This window comes from Pieris napi, chromosome 17 (assembly GCF_905475465.1).
Source record: "Pieris napi chromosome 17, ilPieNapi1.2, whole genome shotgun sequence".
Lineage (NCBI taxonomy): Eukaryota > Metazoa > Arthropoda > Insecta > Lepidoptera > Pieridae > Pieris > Pieris napi.
The window spans coordinates 209,082-226,235 of NC_062250.1; the positions used below are offsets into that span (position 1 = coordinate 209,082).

The following is a 17,154-nucleotide window of genomic DNA, read 5'->3' on the forward strand; positions in this document are numbered from 1 at the left end:
TTTACTTCATGAAAACATACGAGCCACTGGCCAACTCTTTCCGCACAAATATGTATTATTATTTATTGTTTAAGAGGGAGGATATAGGAAGTATAAAAAAAGATAATAAATATATAAACTTTATTATCTGTCAAGCGATAGGCGTGATCTACTAACGCCAAATGAATTTGTATGGAACATCCATGTAAATACATCACGTGACAAGCTTAAGTTAATGTCATTCTCATACAAATTCCTTTGCTGGTAGTAGGTAGCTGGAAGGGTCACTCCTGTCGTAAATTGATTTTGTCTCAAGCCCTGGATATATCGTAGAAAGGCAGCATCGTAATATATAGAATCAGACCGCTTCTATTAGAGTAATTAATTAAGAACATCATGGCAATTCCTTTTTGATAGAGCTTTTTTATTTATATGTTTTAATCATATTTATTGAAAGTATACGAACGTACCTAGAACACTTGGTTACTATGGGAAATCATATTTCATCAGTTCAAATCTTTATTTAACAATAATAATAATTACAATATATGAAATAACGTCAAATACTCTTTTTAAAGATTAAACCAAACATAATGGGCAATTAATCCACTTTTATTATTAACTTTTTGTAGGCTACCGTTTCATTTTTTTTAATATTTAATTGTATCACGTGCAAGTAAAACATTGGAAAATATTAGTATGACATACAAACTGAATACTTTAAGAATTCCTCATGATTGTTTTAATTTATCTATCTCTTACATTTGATATTTTTTATAAATTATAAATGATCTAAAAATGTTACAGGCGTTACCTTTATTTAGGGAATACCGTGACAATTTGGAATTATTAGGCGTGTCATGTTATTTTTTAAGTAACGTGTACTAGAATAGGTCTAAAACTATCTAAAAATATAATGCATTTAAATCTTTGTGCTGCGACATATCATTAAAGTTTTCTTAGCGGGTAACACTATATAGAATATTTACATTAAATGGTGAAAGTTAATACAAATTTTTATTTCTTTAACATTTTTCTATAACTAGTATATTATATACACAAACAGATTAATTACATAGTTTTATCTCAATGTATTTGAATTTATATGTTTCGATATTTTTGTGATTGATATTATATTTTTATATTCATTAACATTTATTTAATTATAAAACATTTAATAAAAAAAACAAAAATTACAGACTCTCATCATAACAAAAAACATATTCTCATCAGACGCAATAAGATGTCGAATATCTTTTCTCGAGACAGTAAAGCATTCCGAAATGAATTTAAACATCGCCTTAAACCTCGTTAAGAAAATATCTGAAATATAAATACGCTAAAATCTAAAGATATCTTTCACCGTTGTGAAGGTTCATCCTACGGAAGTTGAAACCTATAGAACGTGAACCACGCATCTGCAAAAACCGTATCATAGAAATGCGACTCCTTGCCTATCTGGCCTTTGCCTGGTTCTTTCGGGATTCAATTCTCTTCTGCAGCGTGATGAGCAGGGCTCCGAGGACGTTGTGACCCGGTAAGCGCTTGCCGAACAGAAGACGCTTCACAGAGTCGTCATATGTGAGTAAAGCTACCATGTTTTGGAGCAGGAATCCTTGGCAGTACTCTAGCAGTTGAGTAGCGCCATATACCTATTGAGAAATTATTTTAATTTATTATAAAATATGTAGTAAAGTAAATTTCGGTCATGGCAAAGAGAATTTACCTTATTCCATGGGTACAATTGAGACTGAGAGAGTTAATATTTGTGCATTATAAGACCGTTTTACATTGTATCCTACATATTAAGAGTTGTGTCTCAGCACTAAGTATGGTTCCCGTATGTCCAAGACGTACGTGATTTGTCATACGAGAGTTAAGGTTAGCTTTAAGTCCGGCTGGTAATTTTACTCTAACACTAGCTGCTAGGTACTTATCTACATTACCTCAAATGTTGCTTAAGACAAAAAGAGGGTATTACTACAATAGTCAATATTTCAATCAAAGTACTCTTTGGTTAGATATTTAGGAGAACAATTTGATCTCACCTTAGCATGGATATAGACGGACACCAGATTATGCAGGTCGACAGACTTGGCGGCGCGCGCTTCGCAGTGCCTCTGAAGCGGTAAGAGCTGGAAGAAAGATGCAGCAGCCAGCACTTCCAGAACGTCACTTTCTGGGATATCCAGGTTGGAACAACCACCGGAGTATAGGTATTTCATTACTTGCTGAAATAATTTAAATATAAGTGATTATATGATTCGATAGTTTAGGTGACATTATTGAATATTTATTTTAAATTTTTTGTTGGGAATGTCGGGTTCTGTAAGGTTATTTATTTATATCGATAATGTGATAGTCTTTAAGTATTTTCCTCTTCTCATAATAAGTCAAAGACTCCGTAACTAAAGTGAAATTGTTTCTACCAAAACATAAAAACTTTTAAAGAAATGAAGGTACCTCAAATATATGATATCGTATATCATTGATCTGCACGAGTGGTGGCGTAGTGTTGGCCGGTGGAAGGGCTTCCGCGGAGTTCCGAGCCGGGGCCAACATGGAACGCAGCCGAGGCGATTCCGACACCAACACTATCTTGTGTCCGTAGAACAAACGACCTTCCACTCTGTGAATATAACGGAAACGTATTAACTTCTATGAAGATAAGGAGCGATAATAGGTAAGAAAAAAAAATTTAGCAGTTCTTTCATATAAAAGGTAAATACCTGAAAGTGACGTCAGCCAGCGAGGGGTTGTTGACGTAGGAGACGTCTACTCGCGCGGGCGCAGCCGTGGCGGGGGGAGGTTCACGCACGCCCGGCACCGCTTCCCAGCCGTAACACGCGCACAAGATGTCCGCCAGCAGGAGGACTGTGCCTTCCTTCTGCGAGATACGCTTATTTATATTTATATACTTGCGTTACAATATTGTTGCGGTGTATATATTTGTTGTAATCCAATAAAAATGAAAATGTAAAAACACTACGAATCCCTATTGTTGCTATGTTACCACAATACTAACTGTAATGTATATGTTTATATGTAATTATTGTTATTACCTTGCTGTATCTTAAAATATTGAAAAGCAGGGGAAGACACTCGTAGATGAACTGCTTGCTGTAGTGGCTGTCGTCACTCGGACACACCTGGAATAATTTCAATATTCAGAATGGTTATATACAGCTTTTCCTAGCGGCCCTTACATTCACTAAGTAATAATTTGGGTTATAAACACTATAATGAGTAAGAAGTACCTGTAAGAAATCTTGTAGGAGTTGGTCGATGACGTGGTCAAGAGAGGCCTCTGCTGCAGCAGCCAAGGACAGCGTCCAGGCATGAAGGGACCACGGAACTCCGAGAGCTCGCAGCTCCAGAGTTATATCTAATGATTGAATTCGATTATATTTTCTATATTTTTTTTTCGTTTTAAGAACCACCCATGTAGTAACCTCCGTCAAAGCGAGTTTATTGTTTGAATGCAAAAAATATGAATAAAAACAGAGTGATTCACAATAGACAATTAAAATAAATATTTCATAAAAAGAAGCGCACCAAGATGGTCGGTTTCAGCGGCGCAGTACATGGCATCTTGCAAAGCTCGCTGCTGCTGCTTCGTGAAGGGTGGAGGCCGGCCAGCGGCAGGCGGAGCCCCTTCCGCGAGTACTTCTTCTAAAGAGAGAACAGCTCGGCCTCCGCCCCCTCGAACTGCGGCTCGAAGGCACGCCCGACGCCCGTGAGTGCAACATACGGCTACCGCGCTGCCAAATTATCAATCGTTGACTCACAAGAAACTGGTTTTGGTCAATTGTATTGTACACATTAACAATTAACGAGTGCACACCTGTAGCAGCCATACTGAGCAGCCGCCGAGTAACAGAGAGCGTCGGTGAGTTGCGTGGACAAGAAGGGGTCGGCTCCGTGCGATAGCAACAACTGCACTAGCTCGAGGTTGCCCACGCCGCAAGCCACCTGCAAATGTTTTAGCACTTCAACTGTAGTGTTACGGCGAAAGACTGTGGTAAGTTCCAATAACTTTTCATAATAGTTAGGGTTAATGTAGTTATTTTTTTAATACTTAGGTAATATAGTACCTGCAAAGGTGTTAGCGTACAGACATCCTCCCCTCTGGCGGGTGCGCCGTCGACTCGTGCGCCGGCAGCGAGCAGTCTTCGAGCGGCCTCCACCGCTCCCGACCCACCTGCGCCTGCGCCACTGCATGCGTATACTAGGGCTGTCCAACCTATTATTCATAAAAAAGGGACATTTATAGATATTATTTTAACTGCTAGATCATCTTCCATCCATATCCACACGATGTAAAGATATCTTTTGTTATAAAAAATGCAAAAAAAACAAATTATTTACCCGCAGAGGGCGGAGTATAAGTGTTGGCGAGGGAGTTGTTGAGGTGAGAAGAGTGAGGATGATTGGGCGAGCGAGAAGGCGACAGCAGTGCATTGTGCTGAGCTGCTAAGCCTCCTGTTTCGATGTTTGGGTCTGCCCCTGCTTCTAACAGCATCTGGAAAATGTTAAATGTATATAGTTGAAGATAACCTTATTCTGGAATATTACATCAATCATAGATTAAATATTAATATTCTCATTCTAAGCAACCTCACCGCAACAACTTGTTCATCTCCTGCCAAGGCAGCCTTCATAAGCGCAGTGAGCCCCGAAGCGTCTGTGGCGTCGATCCCCGCAGGGGGCAGCAAAGCTCTGACTCCGCTGAGAAACTCCGCTCTACCACTCAACAAGGCTCTCTGCGCCAGGCCCAAGGCTGCTCGACTCACTTCATCCGTAGACCGCGTACAGCGCGACCAAGCCGGTTCTATCGCTTCTTCCATGCTGAAATGTTGTATTGGTGACGTTTTTATTGACGACCACAAGTTTGTTGGTTAATCTGACAAGAATTTTGGCAAGAAATGAAATGGGAAGATGGAGTTTTTGTTTCCAACTAAAAGCAATTTAATTGTTGTTATACGAAATACATTAAATTGAAGAAGACAATTATGAACCGATTCAATACCGGTGTTTTAAAATGTTCACTGTAAAATTATCAAAAAAATAAATAAAATTAATTGCGAAAAATAGCAAACACTAACGTGATGGGTCTGGGTGGGCAGTCAGCGTGCGGCAGTAGCAACCGAGCTGCCTGCAACACGTCGTCGGCGTCTGGTACTGCAGGAGGTGGTCGTAAGGCAGCGTGTGCACGCGCTACCCGCACCCATTCACCCAAAGGTGGCAACGCCCCTGCGCCCCTTTCGCCCCACAGGCCTCCTGCACCCCCACACGCTCCAGCTCCTGCTGATGCCCCACTAGTGCTGTGCTCCAACTGAACCGTAGAATATTATTAACAAATAGATCTTGTTTTAATTATTGTTTTTTTTGTGAAAGAAGTGAGACCAACCTGAGAACATCTCATAAAGTAATACAGGGCTCGTTCCCCGGCGGGGGACAGAGGTGGATGTCTAGGACTGAGCTGCCTCAACACGGCCCTGAGTTCTCCCGCAGATCCGGCACACGTTGTCAGCAGCACTGAAGCCCCGGACCCCGCGGAGCCGTTGGTGCCCGCTGACTCTGATGTACTCGTGTTGGAACCTGATGTACCGGACCCAGCTGAAAAATGTTATGCTTTCATGTGTCTCGTCCTGGAAGTATGAAATGAACACAGTTTTTGCTGTGAAGTGATTACAAGCCAATGCCGCAAGTCTGATATTTGCAATTGCAAATCAAGTTTGTGAAATTATTCCTCGTTTCATCAAAACCAGTAATGTGCCGAGTCCATCATTCAATAATCAATAAATTATATAGCTTTTGTTTGTCAACCAAAAAGATCACCAAGTTAATTTGTACGATAACGACACCGTAATGTCTCTACATTGTGACTCTTCACAATATACAGGATTGAAGAAAACTCAAAGAAACTTGATATATAATTTACCAGATCCATTGGTGGTGATACCAGAATCATGACTCATGCCCAACTGTCTGTTCTCAGGCCGAGGAGCACCTGACGATGCCCCGGAACCGGATCCTAAAGAGCTCATTGATTCCCAGCGCGACAAAGAAAGAGCTCCTGTAAAATGTATTAACCATGTTACAATATTATTAGTCAGCGAGTCCAAAAGGGGATATTTAAAAAATATCTGAGTTACAAATGAATAAAATCTAGTCACAGAAATAATTTTAAAATATTTGATTATAAATTAAATTAAAAAGTTAAAACCTGAAAGCCTAATACACTATTGTGGCTTACCTGAGGCTACTCTGCCAGCGTTTAAGTGACTGTAGGGTTGCAAAAGGCCCCATAAATCGGCGCAGTTGGCCACCGCATGGTCAATGGCCGCAGGCGTTATAGGAGCAGCAGCAGCGCCACTGCCTGCTATCAGAGCTATCTCTTCTAGCAGAGTCTCCATTCCCGCACAAAGATATATGGCTGCATACCTGTAAAAAAAATTAAATTGAATAGTTATCGTTGAAGGATTTCGGAAGCTTTACTTTCTTCTTCCCAAATTATTAAACTCCATTTACTTAATAATAGTAAATATAAATAATTATACACACTCGTGAACAAAAGAAGCGACGCGCACGTCAAGCATCCATCTAAGGAAGCGGCCTGGCGCGAGACTAGTACGCGCACGCGCAGCCGATCCCAAGCGCCTTGCCGCACTACCTGATGTCGCGTACATTGTCGCTGCACGTTGACAACCCTACGGAATGCGTTATTTTCAGCCCACTGGATTAGGAGTCAGTGATAGGATAAGATCTTTTTCAGTTTGCCACTGTGTCTATGCTGAATATTTTTAGAAGTACATATTTTAATATAATTAACGATAATGCACTGCAGGGTGCGCACGCGCTAATTGCTCTCAAGTAACACAGGCAACACGTCTATTATTCCATTTGTCATACTATATAATATGTATTTTAGTGGTTTATACATAATTTCGAAAGATGGATTTTGATTCCAAGTTCTTGGAGGCAATCACTCTTAGCCTCTTAAAGAATACGTCTAGTTATTGCTACCTTTATGCAAGAATCAGCTAACGGGGTACTGAGTATGATTCTGAAAGCTCCTGCGACTTCGTGCTTAGAGCAGAAGCCAAAGTTCTGCGAGAGGCGCTGAGCTTCACGTGCTATGCGGACTAAGGCACTGAAAAAAATAATATTATTAACGTAACGTAACGTAGAACCGTAAACCGTAAACGTAGAAACTTTGAGCGGTTATGTTTCAAAATTAGGTTATTTTGACAGACTAGGAAGAGAAACACAAAAGTGAGCGAGAGAGATAACATTTAATTCAACCAAAAATCGAGTGTTTCAAAAGCGTAAGAAATGTGTACCGTTGCAACAAGTAAGCCAGTCGTGGCGGCGCATCGGGCGCCATCCTAGCGGCGGCTTCGCGACAGCGGCCGGTCTGCAGAGCCCGGCTGACCTCGCCTGCCGTCCAAGGGACGCAGCGGAGCTCCACTAGCCTGTGTAAAATTATTTGCAACTAAGTAATTAATGTATAAGATTTATTCACATAACAAAAGAATTACAAATTGGACAATAATAACCTATTGTGAGAGTCGACCCAGACAAATTCGTCAGCGCTAGTGACGTTGGTGCAAACCGTGTCCAGTGACGGCTGTCGTACCAACGGAGCCCGACGTCTTCTGGCCTCCGCCGCGCTGCCAGTCTCTGCAATGGATCGCATATTTACAAAATAACACATTATTTTTTAATCGTATATTTTGCGCTAAGTAAAAAATAAAACATATTATAACTAAAAAAAATTATATGAATAAGTATAAAGTAAAAAGCATATGTTATGTAGTATATACCTATGCTAGTTTCATACACTAGATTTTACAGACGCGAAGTTCGGGATTTATAACAGTTTATAAATCATACTAGCCGTTTCGCGCCCGCTTTGCTGGACGAATTAAAATAAATTTTATGTTTCATTATTATTATTTTTTTTTCATATTTTTATTATTTTTCTTTTTAACTTCCCGCTAAGAAAATTGAAATATTTCGAAAATCGAGTTTTTAACAGATGTTGACGTTTAGAGGTTCTAGGAAGCCTCCCCGAATGTTTCCGCGGTGAAGTCCGTATGGATAAATTTTCATAAAAGTAAAACAGCAATAAAAAAATGAAGGAACGTTGGAATTTATAATAAATAAATAGCCATAAACCATCTAGGAAAAATTTGCATCGAATGGTGGTAGTTTCATGTCGATACGATCAGTGGTTTAGGCGTGATTGAGCCTCAAACGAAGACCATTTTCATTATATATATATAGAAAACTAACATAAATATAAATCGAAGTGATAACTATGTACCTTGGGCATTGTTGCTTCCTCCTCCACCACTTGAAGCACCACTAGTAGCGGTGCTGCTGCTGTCCCTTGAGCGCAGCGTGAGCTGTTTGATAGCAGACCGGATGTCTTCCAGTCCACCACCTCCTGGCCAGGGTGACTGTAACTAAAGTATTTATTCTATTTACTGAAATATAGATGGGAAATACATAAAACGTCTCCGACAAGTTTGTGTATCTGTTGTCTCTATTTTTGTGTATTATATGAAGAAAAGAAATGTCTCTTGAGTTGTTATGAAATGCAATAAAACAAAAATGTATGCAATTATCTGGAAGGTTAAGTAAAATAGATTTTAGTGTCTTTAATCACGCTCAAAGTATTGTGTAAGCGACTAGTGTACATACAGAACCTGTTGAAAAGAATTATCTATTTACCTTATTATGCGGTCTATGCTTGGTTCTTGCATGTGGTGGTTGTCTCGACCTTCTGGGCTCGTCCCGACCAGCTTCCCCACCACCACCACTGTCGGACATAGATGCATGACCGGAGGATCTGTTTTCATCGGAACTGCTGTTACACTCGCGGACTCCATTCTGAAATTTGTTAAGTTCATGTTATGAAACTTGCAAAAAATCTTTTAGGTTTTTGGCGTAATTTCGTAAAACTTCTAAATATAATGTAGTTAAAGCAACTAAGACCAAACAGCTCCATTTTTGTAGTACATAAGAAACGAAACAATGTTTTCATACAATGAATATTGCGCAACAACAAGACGCAGTGGAAAGTTCATCACGAGTGCAATCTGCAATGAATGAGCAGTTTTAGCTTCATTCATCATTTGTTCTTGCTCGTTAATTAGCCGCATCACGATTACAGCATTTACCTGAGCGTTATGTAGCGAAAGTTATAAAAACTGTAGCATTGTCTGACTCTCCCACGATCTCGTCGAAGAGCTGTGGGAAGATGGATTGTTGAAAGCGAAAGCAATCCGCGCTTTTATAGGAACAAATGACTCTTCTAGTGGATAATACACATCAAATTAACCGCGTTACGTTGACAAGCAAGATTCAATAAATAGCGAACTACTTCGGATCTATCGGATTCATTTATTAAACGTATTCTTATTTATTTTTTCTTTGTAAGTGAAATCTATTGTGCTTATGGATTGTTTAAGACGTAATAAAGGTTTTAAGAAATACCTGAACGTTTTTTTTAAATGATTTTAGAGACGCCGTAGCAAGTGCTACGAAGGTCATACTATGCCTTATAGATATGGTAATCGGCAGTGACTCTATTTCTTGAGTCTGTCTATTAAAGATGGCTAGTAAAAAAATCATTAATCGGAAACACTAGTTTGTGGGCAATTAGAATCAAAGCTCAAATTATAAGTAAAATGTTAGAATGGCGTGCTGGTCGCACTTAACGCATTAAAATTGTACCGAATCTAGCTGATCACCTCAACAGAACGATAAATATACCGTAACACGGTTACTGTTGAAACGGTAACAAATTATTGTAAATTATCACACTAGTTGAATATAATGGACAATTATATTCAACTAGTTTATGTTTTGAAATACGCGAGATTAACGACTTGAATTAGTCTACATACTTAAGAAAATATTTCATTATTTTTAAACAATCCTTCCACAGAGGCAGGTATGTTATGGTATACATAAATGTAGGTATGTACAAGAAAAACTGTTTGAAAAACTACCTTAGAAAGGGAGATGCCCCGGAGTTTTTCTGATATAAAATTTAACATTTTATTTAGTTTCAAGCTTGCGGTCGCTAATTTAGATTTAAATTATTATTTGTTATATTTGAGCTGGTATAGCTGTTTGAAAAAAATACTGTTCAGGGACTTTGTTGAGCTCTAACAGTGTAAAGATTCTACCACAAAATTATAGTAATATTTATGATTTTGAATATCGGAATCATATCTCAGTCTAAAAATTTCGAATAATATAAATATCAAACAAATAACGTCAGATCCATTCTATTAATAATTTTTATTTATCTATTATATATGCATATAGGCTTTATAATGAACAGTTTATGTATAATAAACTTTAAATCAAAATAACTTAGTGTATTATGGCACGGTTGAGTGACTTAAATGCTTTACGATGGTAAGAGCTTAAAGGGCTGCCAACTGTTGTAAATAAAACATAGACCACGCCACAAATGATAAGTAATATTATAGTAAATAAGGCTATCTACAAAAATATTTCAAAGTCAGTCAGTCTGCTGAGTAGACAAAAAAATCATATTTTTGTAATACTGTATCGGAATTATATTACATAAGTTTACCAGTTATATTTAACGAAGTTCACAAAGTACAGTTAGTCGTATAGTTGAGCGGGAATTCAATAACATTTATCACAGTAATTAGGTAGTAAACAATTAAGCGGTAATTAGTGTGTTTCGTGACCGCCCCCAGCCTACTTTTGACCCAGACGGCTATTTCAGATGTATTCTGGGTCATATCCGGGATTCTATCACTTTAAGTGAACGTAGTCTCGTAATATTAATTGACAATGAAGTCACTTCTACGTAAAATAAAGTATGAGTTTTATGTTAACTTTTATAATGAACACCACACGACTTTTTAAGACACAATGTTAACAAAAGTTCGAGAACCCTGCATATGCTTATCTATGCTGACGTTTACGAGTCATAATATGCATTCCGATACAGCTAGTAAATGGTTATAAAACTTATTTGTTAAAAGTTATTTGCCATAACAGCGAACATAAACCAAACTTACACAACTCAGCAGCGTTAAATCATGAATATTTGCACGTAACTATTAAGCGGTAGTTGGTTTTGCATAATGGGGATTAAAAGGAATTATAATAATATTGTAGAGACAGTTTATTAATATCAGATATTAAGGTTGTAGCGTACTTAATGTTACAACCGTTTAATGCGATTAGTATCTATAAGTACTCTCACGTAATGTAATAATTCTAATAATGTTTGCTTTTTACAACAATAAAATTATAACTAACGTAAAATCGTAATGATATTATGGAACGATTGAGGTATGTTTGCAATTAAAAAATAAATATTTCAGTGGCGCTACAACCTTTTCAGGTCTCTGCCTCAGATTTCTGTTTCTGTTTCATGGTTTGTCAACCTAATAGGCAAGTAGGTGATCAGCCTGTGTCTGACACACGACGTCGACGTTTTTGGTTCTAAGGCAAGCCGGTTTCCTCAAGATATTTTCCTTTACCGTTCGAGCGAATGTTAAATGCGAACATTTAAGGAAAGCATATTTACACTTACTATTGATAAATATGAATGAAGCCTCATTTTTATGAGCTTTACGCTAGTAATAAATATGGATGTTTGGTTCTGGTCAAGATCAATCAAAGCACTTGCTAATATATTAACCGGAAATTCTGAGCCCTCTTCAATGCGGTAATTCATATGCGTTCAACATATGGTTTAATTAAAATTACATTTATGTAACCAAATTCACTAATAGATTGGGAAAGTTTTCGAAATTATTAATATGATTATGTAAACTCATATATGGAAGATTACTCAATAAATTTCTGTCTCATATTTGTAACAAATGCCAAAGTTAAACTTTTGTTTAGATAGAAATAATTCTTTTGTTTAAACATATTTAGATTAAAAATCTTTCATTAGCAATAGATAATTATTTCAGTTAATAGAGTAACTATGTTTCAAAAATGGAATTATATGATATATAAATATTCATTATTAAACTTTTAGCATAGCATAAATTTGCTCTTAAGTCATAAAGATATATAAAATACCTGTTGGGGTGTATCAGCAGGTCGGTCGTGTTTGCGCCGTTCTAGAGCATAGCTGCTAAGGGCTGGGGCGCTTTTGACGGGCGTGCTAGCCGCCGTCACTGGGGATACCGCGCTTATTGCCTTCAGCTGCGCCCCACTTGGGGCCTCTGGAGCCTCCGTCCGAGAATCCTCAGGGTTGGCTGCAATAAGATAAAAAGAGAGATACTTCAGCTAAATTTGTTGTAAGTTGTAAGTCGTCACTTGTTCCTACTAAACTTCAATGTACCAGTTACCCACAGAAGTTATTAATTTTTTATTCTAAAACTTAACTATTTATAATAATCGGAATCAGTAAAAGGCAATATTTTGTATAAATTGCAACTTTACGTGCTATTTATTATAATAATTTAAATATTCATAGATATTTCGTAACATTTGTATATAATTTAATTACTCTTTACCGCGTACGTCGAAATTCTTGCTTAATAAATGACCTTATTAATAAAATCTTTTTTAACTACCTACTTTAAATAACCTTCCACTTATTAGAACTCGTTAACTTAAGAGTTAAATATGTTCGAATAATCGGCTCCTAACGACATGTGCAATACAATATTGCTTCACCAACAAACGCAAAACGAATGTCATTAGAAATTAACTTCTTGCACATTCACATTTAATTTGATACATTGGACACAGCGTAAAATATTGGGAATTAGCGTAAAATAGCAAATATATTGGGAAAATTTTGCCGTGAATATTATCGCATACTGCCATAGCTTTTTTTGGTTGAAACCATCATCTAAACTGCAAGAACTTGCTTCATAAGAAAGGAAATCAGCATGCTTATGAAATAACGTAGATGAGTGACTTAATTTTTTGTGGTTACAACAGTAAATATTTATTTATTTAGTTCTTCATTCAGTCATCCTGACACACCTCACACCTCATCGATCTCTTCAAATCAATGGCTTTGAGGTTGTTTAACGAAGCCCTAATTCAATAACGTTTGAAAGTTTTACCACTTTATACTCGTGATCCACTCCTTACCGATGAATAGAATGTTGCAATCGACAAGCATAATCACAGGCGGAGCACATAAAGCAGCATAACCCAATTTCTCGAGTGGAGCATGTAGCACATTAATAGGTAGTCACGAAACCCGCGCCTCTCATCCCGTATCAGACCTTATATGGAATATCGCAATAAATCCGGCCAACGCTAATCAAGACTATTGCACTAGCCATTCCAATAAACTACTTCCTACGGTAGCGGCCACTTTGATCCCGTATCTGAGGATCTTATAAAGCTGCTTTATGTCATATATCGTCGAGAAATCAGGATAATATTATGTAAACCGACCGAGGCAGACAGAGCATTAAATTTATTCATCGCTCAAGGAATGTTGATATAATTGGCCATCCTTTTTAGTTCATTAAGATTTATAATCGAGATAATGAATTGGAATTAAGATGATAGAAAAATATTAAGATAAGTCACTGATAAATGGCTTACGGCCTGTTAAAGTGCAATTAAGGAGGAATAGCAACCTCATAAATTCCACTTACACCAGCTCGTAGATCACATCTCTAAACCGCGCGACAATAAATAGAAACGCACTAATGTTTCGTCTTTCTGATTACAAAAATCGGAGCTGTAGGATGAAATAGTAAAACAAAACAAACGTTTAGCCGGCGGATCAATCGGCGGCGGCGGTGGCGGTGTCGTAGCCCGATGCGCATGCGGCGGCGGCGAGAGACGGCGGGCGTGCGCCGGAGCCGCTCCTGCAACGCGCACGCGCAATGCTCGCGCTCCGGACACGCCCGCGCTGCACCACGCCTCTTCTGGCCGGCAGCCGCTTGAAGGCCTGCAAAAGCCTAATTTTATAAATACTGTATATGGAATTCTGAACGTGAGCATTTAGAGCATACGATACATTGTTACAGCTTTACAGATACTCTACTTGTCTCTTTACTAATTTGAGTATCTTGAATCGCCAAACGCTACAGCCATGCAAAAACCTCAATCTATACATACATTGAGTTTATAGAACAAGCGGTAAAGTATCATGTAACGGTGTTAGGGGTTAATATTGGTAACCCGTGTCGGTAATCGCGTGACACGCCGATACGCGGCCGATGCGGGACAAATCGCTCTGATGGTCCAACGGCCTAACTGTAATACTGCTCCTAATTGTTGCTTCAATTGCCTATACTTACCCCTTGTATGAAGCGGAGAATTATCTGGCTCTAACCGCTAAAAATTAATCTTTATATTTCAGTACAATACGATCACAAAGTTTCATGTGATCATTTATAAAACATACCTACTACTTAATTGATGTTTTGCAATTAAAAGACTAAAGAGAACGAGTTTTTATTCAAAGAGTAACAAAAGTGTATACATTAAACTAGCTGACCTGGCAAACGTCATTTTGCCAAGTATATTATTTATAATAATAAATAGGTTGATCGTAGAGGGGTCAAAATTAGGGGTTGTATGTGTTTTTTATGCTGTATCATAAAAAATAAAAAAATTAGGGGTGGACTACCCTTAACATTTAGGGGGATGAAAAATAGATGTTGTCCGATTCTCAGACATACCCAATATGCACACAAAATTTCATGAGAATCGGTCAAGCCGTTTCGAAGGAGTTTAACTACAAACACCGCGACACGAGAATTTTATATATTAGTATAAACCGTGTTTCTTGCTTTACTGAAAGTCTACTTAAAATGTACCTGTTTTCAAGATATTTAAATAAAGTGTAGATTTAAAAATATTAAATCTAGAAACCAGTTTAAAATGGTCAGGCACGGTCTCATTCATAATTTAGTTCCGTTGGGCGCATTACATTGAATTTGCTGTTAAATTTATGCATTTTCTGAGATTTTGAATATATTTGCATTTAATAAATTCATGAATCGAAGCAATCAAATAGTACCAACCACTTAAACTCTAATTATTAGGAGTCTAATTTGCAATTGAAGGTTTTTTAAAAGTTATATTATTAATAAATGTGACCAAACTTTTTATGACACGGTTGTATTAATAAAATTACCAATTTGAACTGCCATATTATTTAAAAGTCAAGGCTAAAGTAACGTCTGGTTAACGTTCCTAACAGAACCGTAAATATAATAAGAGACAATAGCAATGTAGCAATTCAAAGCAAAAAATAAAAAGGAAAGTGACAGAACACGTATTGTCGGTTATCTCAGCAGGAAACATAAAGTGAAGCATTTCTTCTGACTCTAATTATGTAAGCACGAGGAAACGAATGATTAAACTGACAACCTCTTCCTATCAACTTATTGAAATCTCACGCAATCGCGCTAATTGGAGCTATCATGCCTCAAAGATTACGCAGACTAGTTCTTATGTTGTGTGCGAAACTTGGCAAACAAAAGAAGCGAATATAATTCTAAAAATGCAAATTTAATTTAATGAATATCTAGGTTAAAGAGAGTTCAGTAATGCTTTTTGATGAATTCGAATGAATCTTCGTTTACATTGCTGGAAATTTGCATACTTTTGTTTCAGTGGTAGTTTAATTCGATTTCTATAAGAAATTATTATTAAATCTTCTCAGCACGACTTTCTTTCTTTGATAATGTTACTGTAGCCTATATTCCGTGACGTAAAAAATAATAAAAGACTGTATTTATATTTTTACATAATTTTTTTGATAGTACCTATATTAAATTCTCTACTATGTTTAGCTTCTTGGTTTATTTAAGAGCAGATGATTTTTCACCGATCATTAATTTGGATTAGACTTATGTACAAACATGAAGTGCACCAATATATATTAATAAGAAAAAACGTTATACATACATGTTAGAATTCTCCGTAATTAATAGCTGATTATAATGTGCTTTAAAAGAAATAAGGCGTAAAATGCACTTTTTACACTCGAGTAAGTAATGATTTCTCACGTGAAAGATGTATAGGAATAAAGTGAACATTAATTCCACGATGAACAAGATTTACATGCGAAAGTGTAAATATAAATATTTACGTCCCAATAAAATTTTATTAGTAAACATTGTTGCGTAATGACTTACGGTCAAGATGAATAAGTGATATGGCGTTTATATAACTTTACGCAGATTTTGAAGTGTTATATTTATTAACTATTAGGTTAAAAAAAAGTAGTAAATTAAGAAAACCTTCAGGGTAATCAGTTCATAGTTTCATCGTAATAGTATTTCTTAAAAGACCATTGCGTTTTATTTATTTATTGAGAATCTATATTCAGAATACTTATGTTAGAGCCGGGGTTGGAACTTAAGACTTCGGCTTAAGAATTGCAAGCTTTACCAAAAGGCGGTCACTGCTTATCCAGTTCATAATGTATAATGATATGTTGTGTCATATTTTAATTTCTAAGTTTAACGTAGGTACATAAAATGATTTCGTTGTAATCAATGTTATTGTCAACGATGCAGAAACACAATGCTTAATTTTAGAGAGGTTTAATAATGTAGATATTTTTGAATATAAGCCTTATTCCTTAGTATTAAGTTTTATATTAGTGTAAAATAATATATTTCACGGTGGGATGAACCTATCATCGTCGTCCTTGACCGCCCTTAACACCGTTTATATAAACAGCGTATTTCAGTGTCTTAAGACATACGAGTAGAAAGAAGAATATTTCTTTGAAAAATAATAAACGAAGAGTTGAAGAAAACATATGCATATAACTACTCTAATATGCTACATAATATGTAATAAACCGTAACGCCATTCGAACTTGACAAAATGAAAGTAAACAGTTTGTTAATAATTACTCAATGTTTATAACGAATTAATTATAAGAAATAGAGGAAATGGAGAAAGTTGTTTAAACTTCTTCATTTCTTTTAATCAACTTTTGAGTGTGAAATCAAAAATATCAGCGCAAAAATTGCTTATAAGAAAGAATTACAAATTACAAAGTCTTAACGCAAAATCAACAAAAAATGGCTTATTTTTAAGTTCACACGAGTTCATCGCACTTAATTGTTAATGAGATCGATATAGCAACTAGACGTTACGCCGTTAAAATCTCTAAGCCTTTAGGAATTTTCTAAAATTCCTGCCTTTAGTGGC

General features: G+C 36.8%; 1 protein-coding gene across 4 annotated transcripts in view; it reads right to left on the reverse strand.

Moving 5' to 3' along the window:
• Positions 1-106: 106 nt before the first annotated feature.
• Positions 107-17,154, reverse strand: part of LOC125057782 (ankyrin repeat and BTB/POZ domain-containing protein BTBD11) — a 34,470-nt gene continuing 17,422 nt past the window's right edge. For 2 of the 4 annotated variants that reach the window (XM_047661676.1, XM_047661674.1), the window contains 23 exons: positions 13,743-13,924; positions 12,079-12,257; positions 8,722-8,880; positions 8,312-8,453; positions 7,542-7,665; positions 7,326-7,457; positions 7,009-7,135; positions 6,547-6,692; positions 6,239-6,426; positions 5,924-6,058; positions 5,390-5,598; positions 5,085-5,314; positions 4,602-4,827; positions 4,348-4,501; positions 4,074-4,222; positions 3,824-3,951; positions 3,535-3,740; positions 3,237-3,364; positions 3,042-3,128; positions 2,709-2,866; positions 2,443-2,608; positions 2,028-2,210; positions 107-1,631 (listed from right to left, as the gene is read on the reverse strand). In XM_047661676.1, the coding sequence (XP_047517632.1) occupies positions 1,434-1,631; positions 2,028-2,210; positions 2,443-2,608; positions 2,709-2,866; positions 3,042-3,128; positions 3,237-3,364; positions 3,535-3,740; positions 3,824-3,951; positions 4,074-4,222; positions 4,348-4,501; positions 4,602-4,827; positions 5,085-5,314; positions 5,390-5,598; positions 5,924-6,058; positions 6,239-6,426; positions 6,547-6,692; positions 7,009-7,135; positions 7,326-7,457; positions 7,542-7,665; positions 8,312-8,453; positions 8,722-8,880; positions 12,079-12,257; positions 13,743-13,924 (3,736 nt within the window). In that variant the 3' untranslated portion in view covers positions 107-1,433. The remainder of the gene's footprint in view (positions 1,632-2,027; positions 2,211-2,442; positions 2,609-2,708; positions 2,867-3,041; positions 3,129-3,236; positions 3,365-3,534; positions 3,741-3,823; positions 3,952-4,073; positions 4,223-4,347; positions 4,502-4,601; positions 4,828-5,084; positions 5,315-5,389; positions 5,599-5,923; positions 6,059-6,238; positions 6,427-6,546; positions 6,693-7,008; positions 7,136-7,325; positions 7,458-7,541; positions 7,666-8,311; positions 8,454-8,721; positions 8,881-12,078; positions 12,258-13,742; positions 13,925-17,154) is intronic. The other 2 variants (XM_047661675.1, XM_047661677.1) reach the window with 2 other exon arrangements.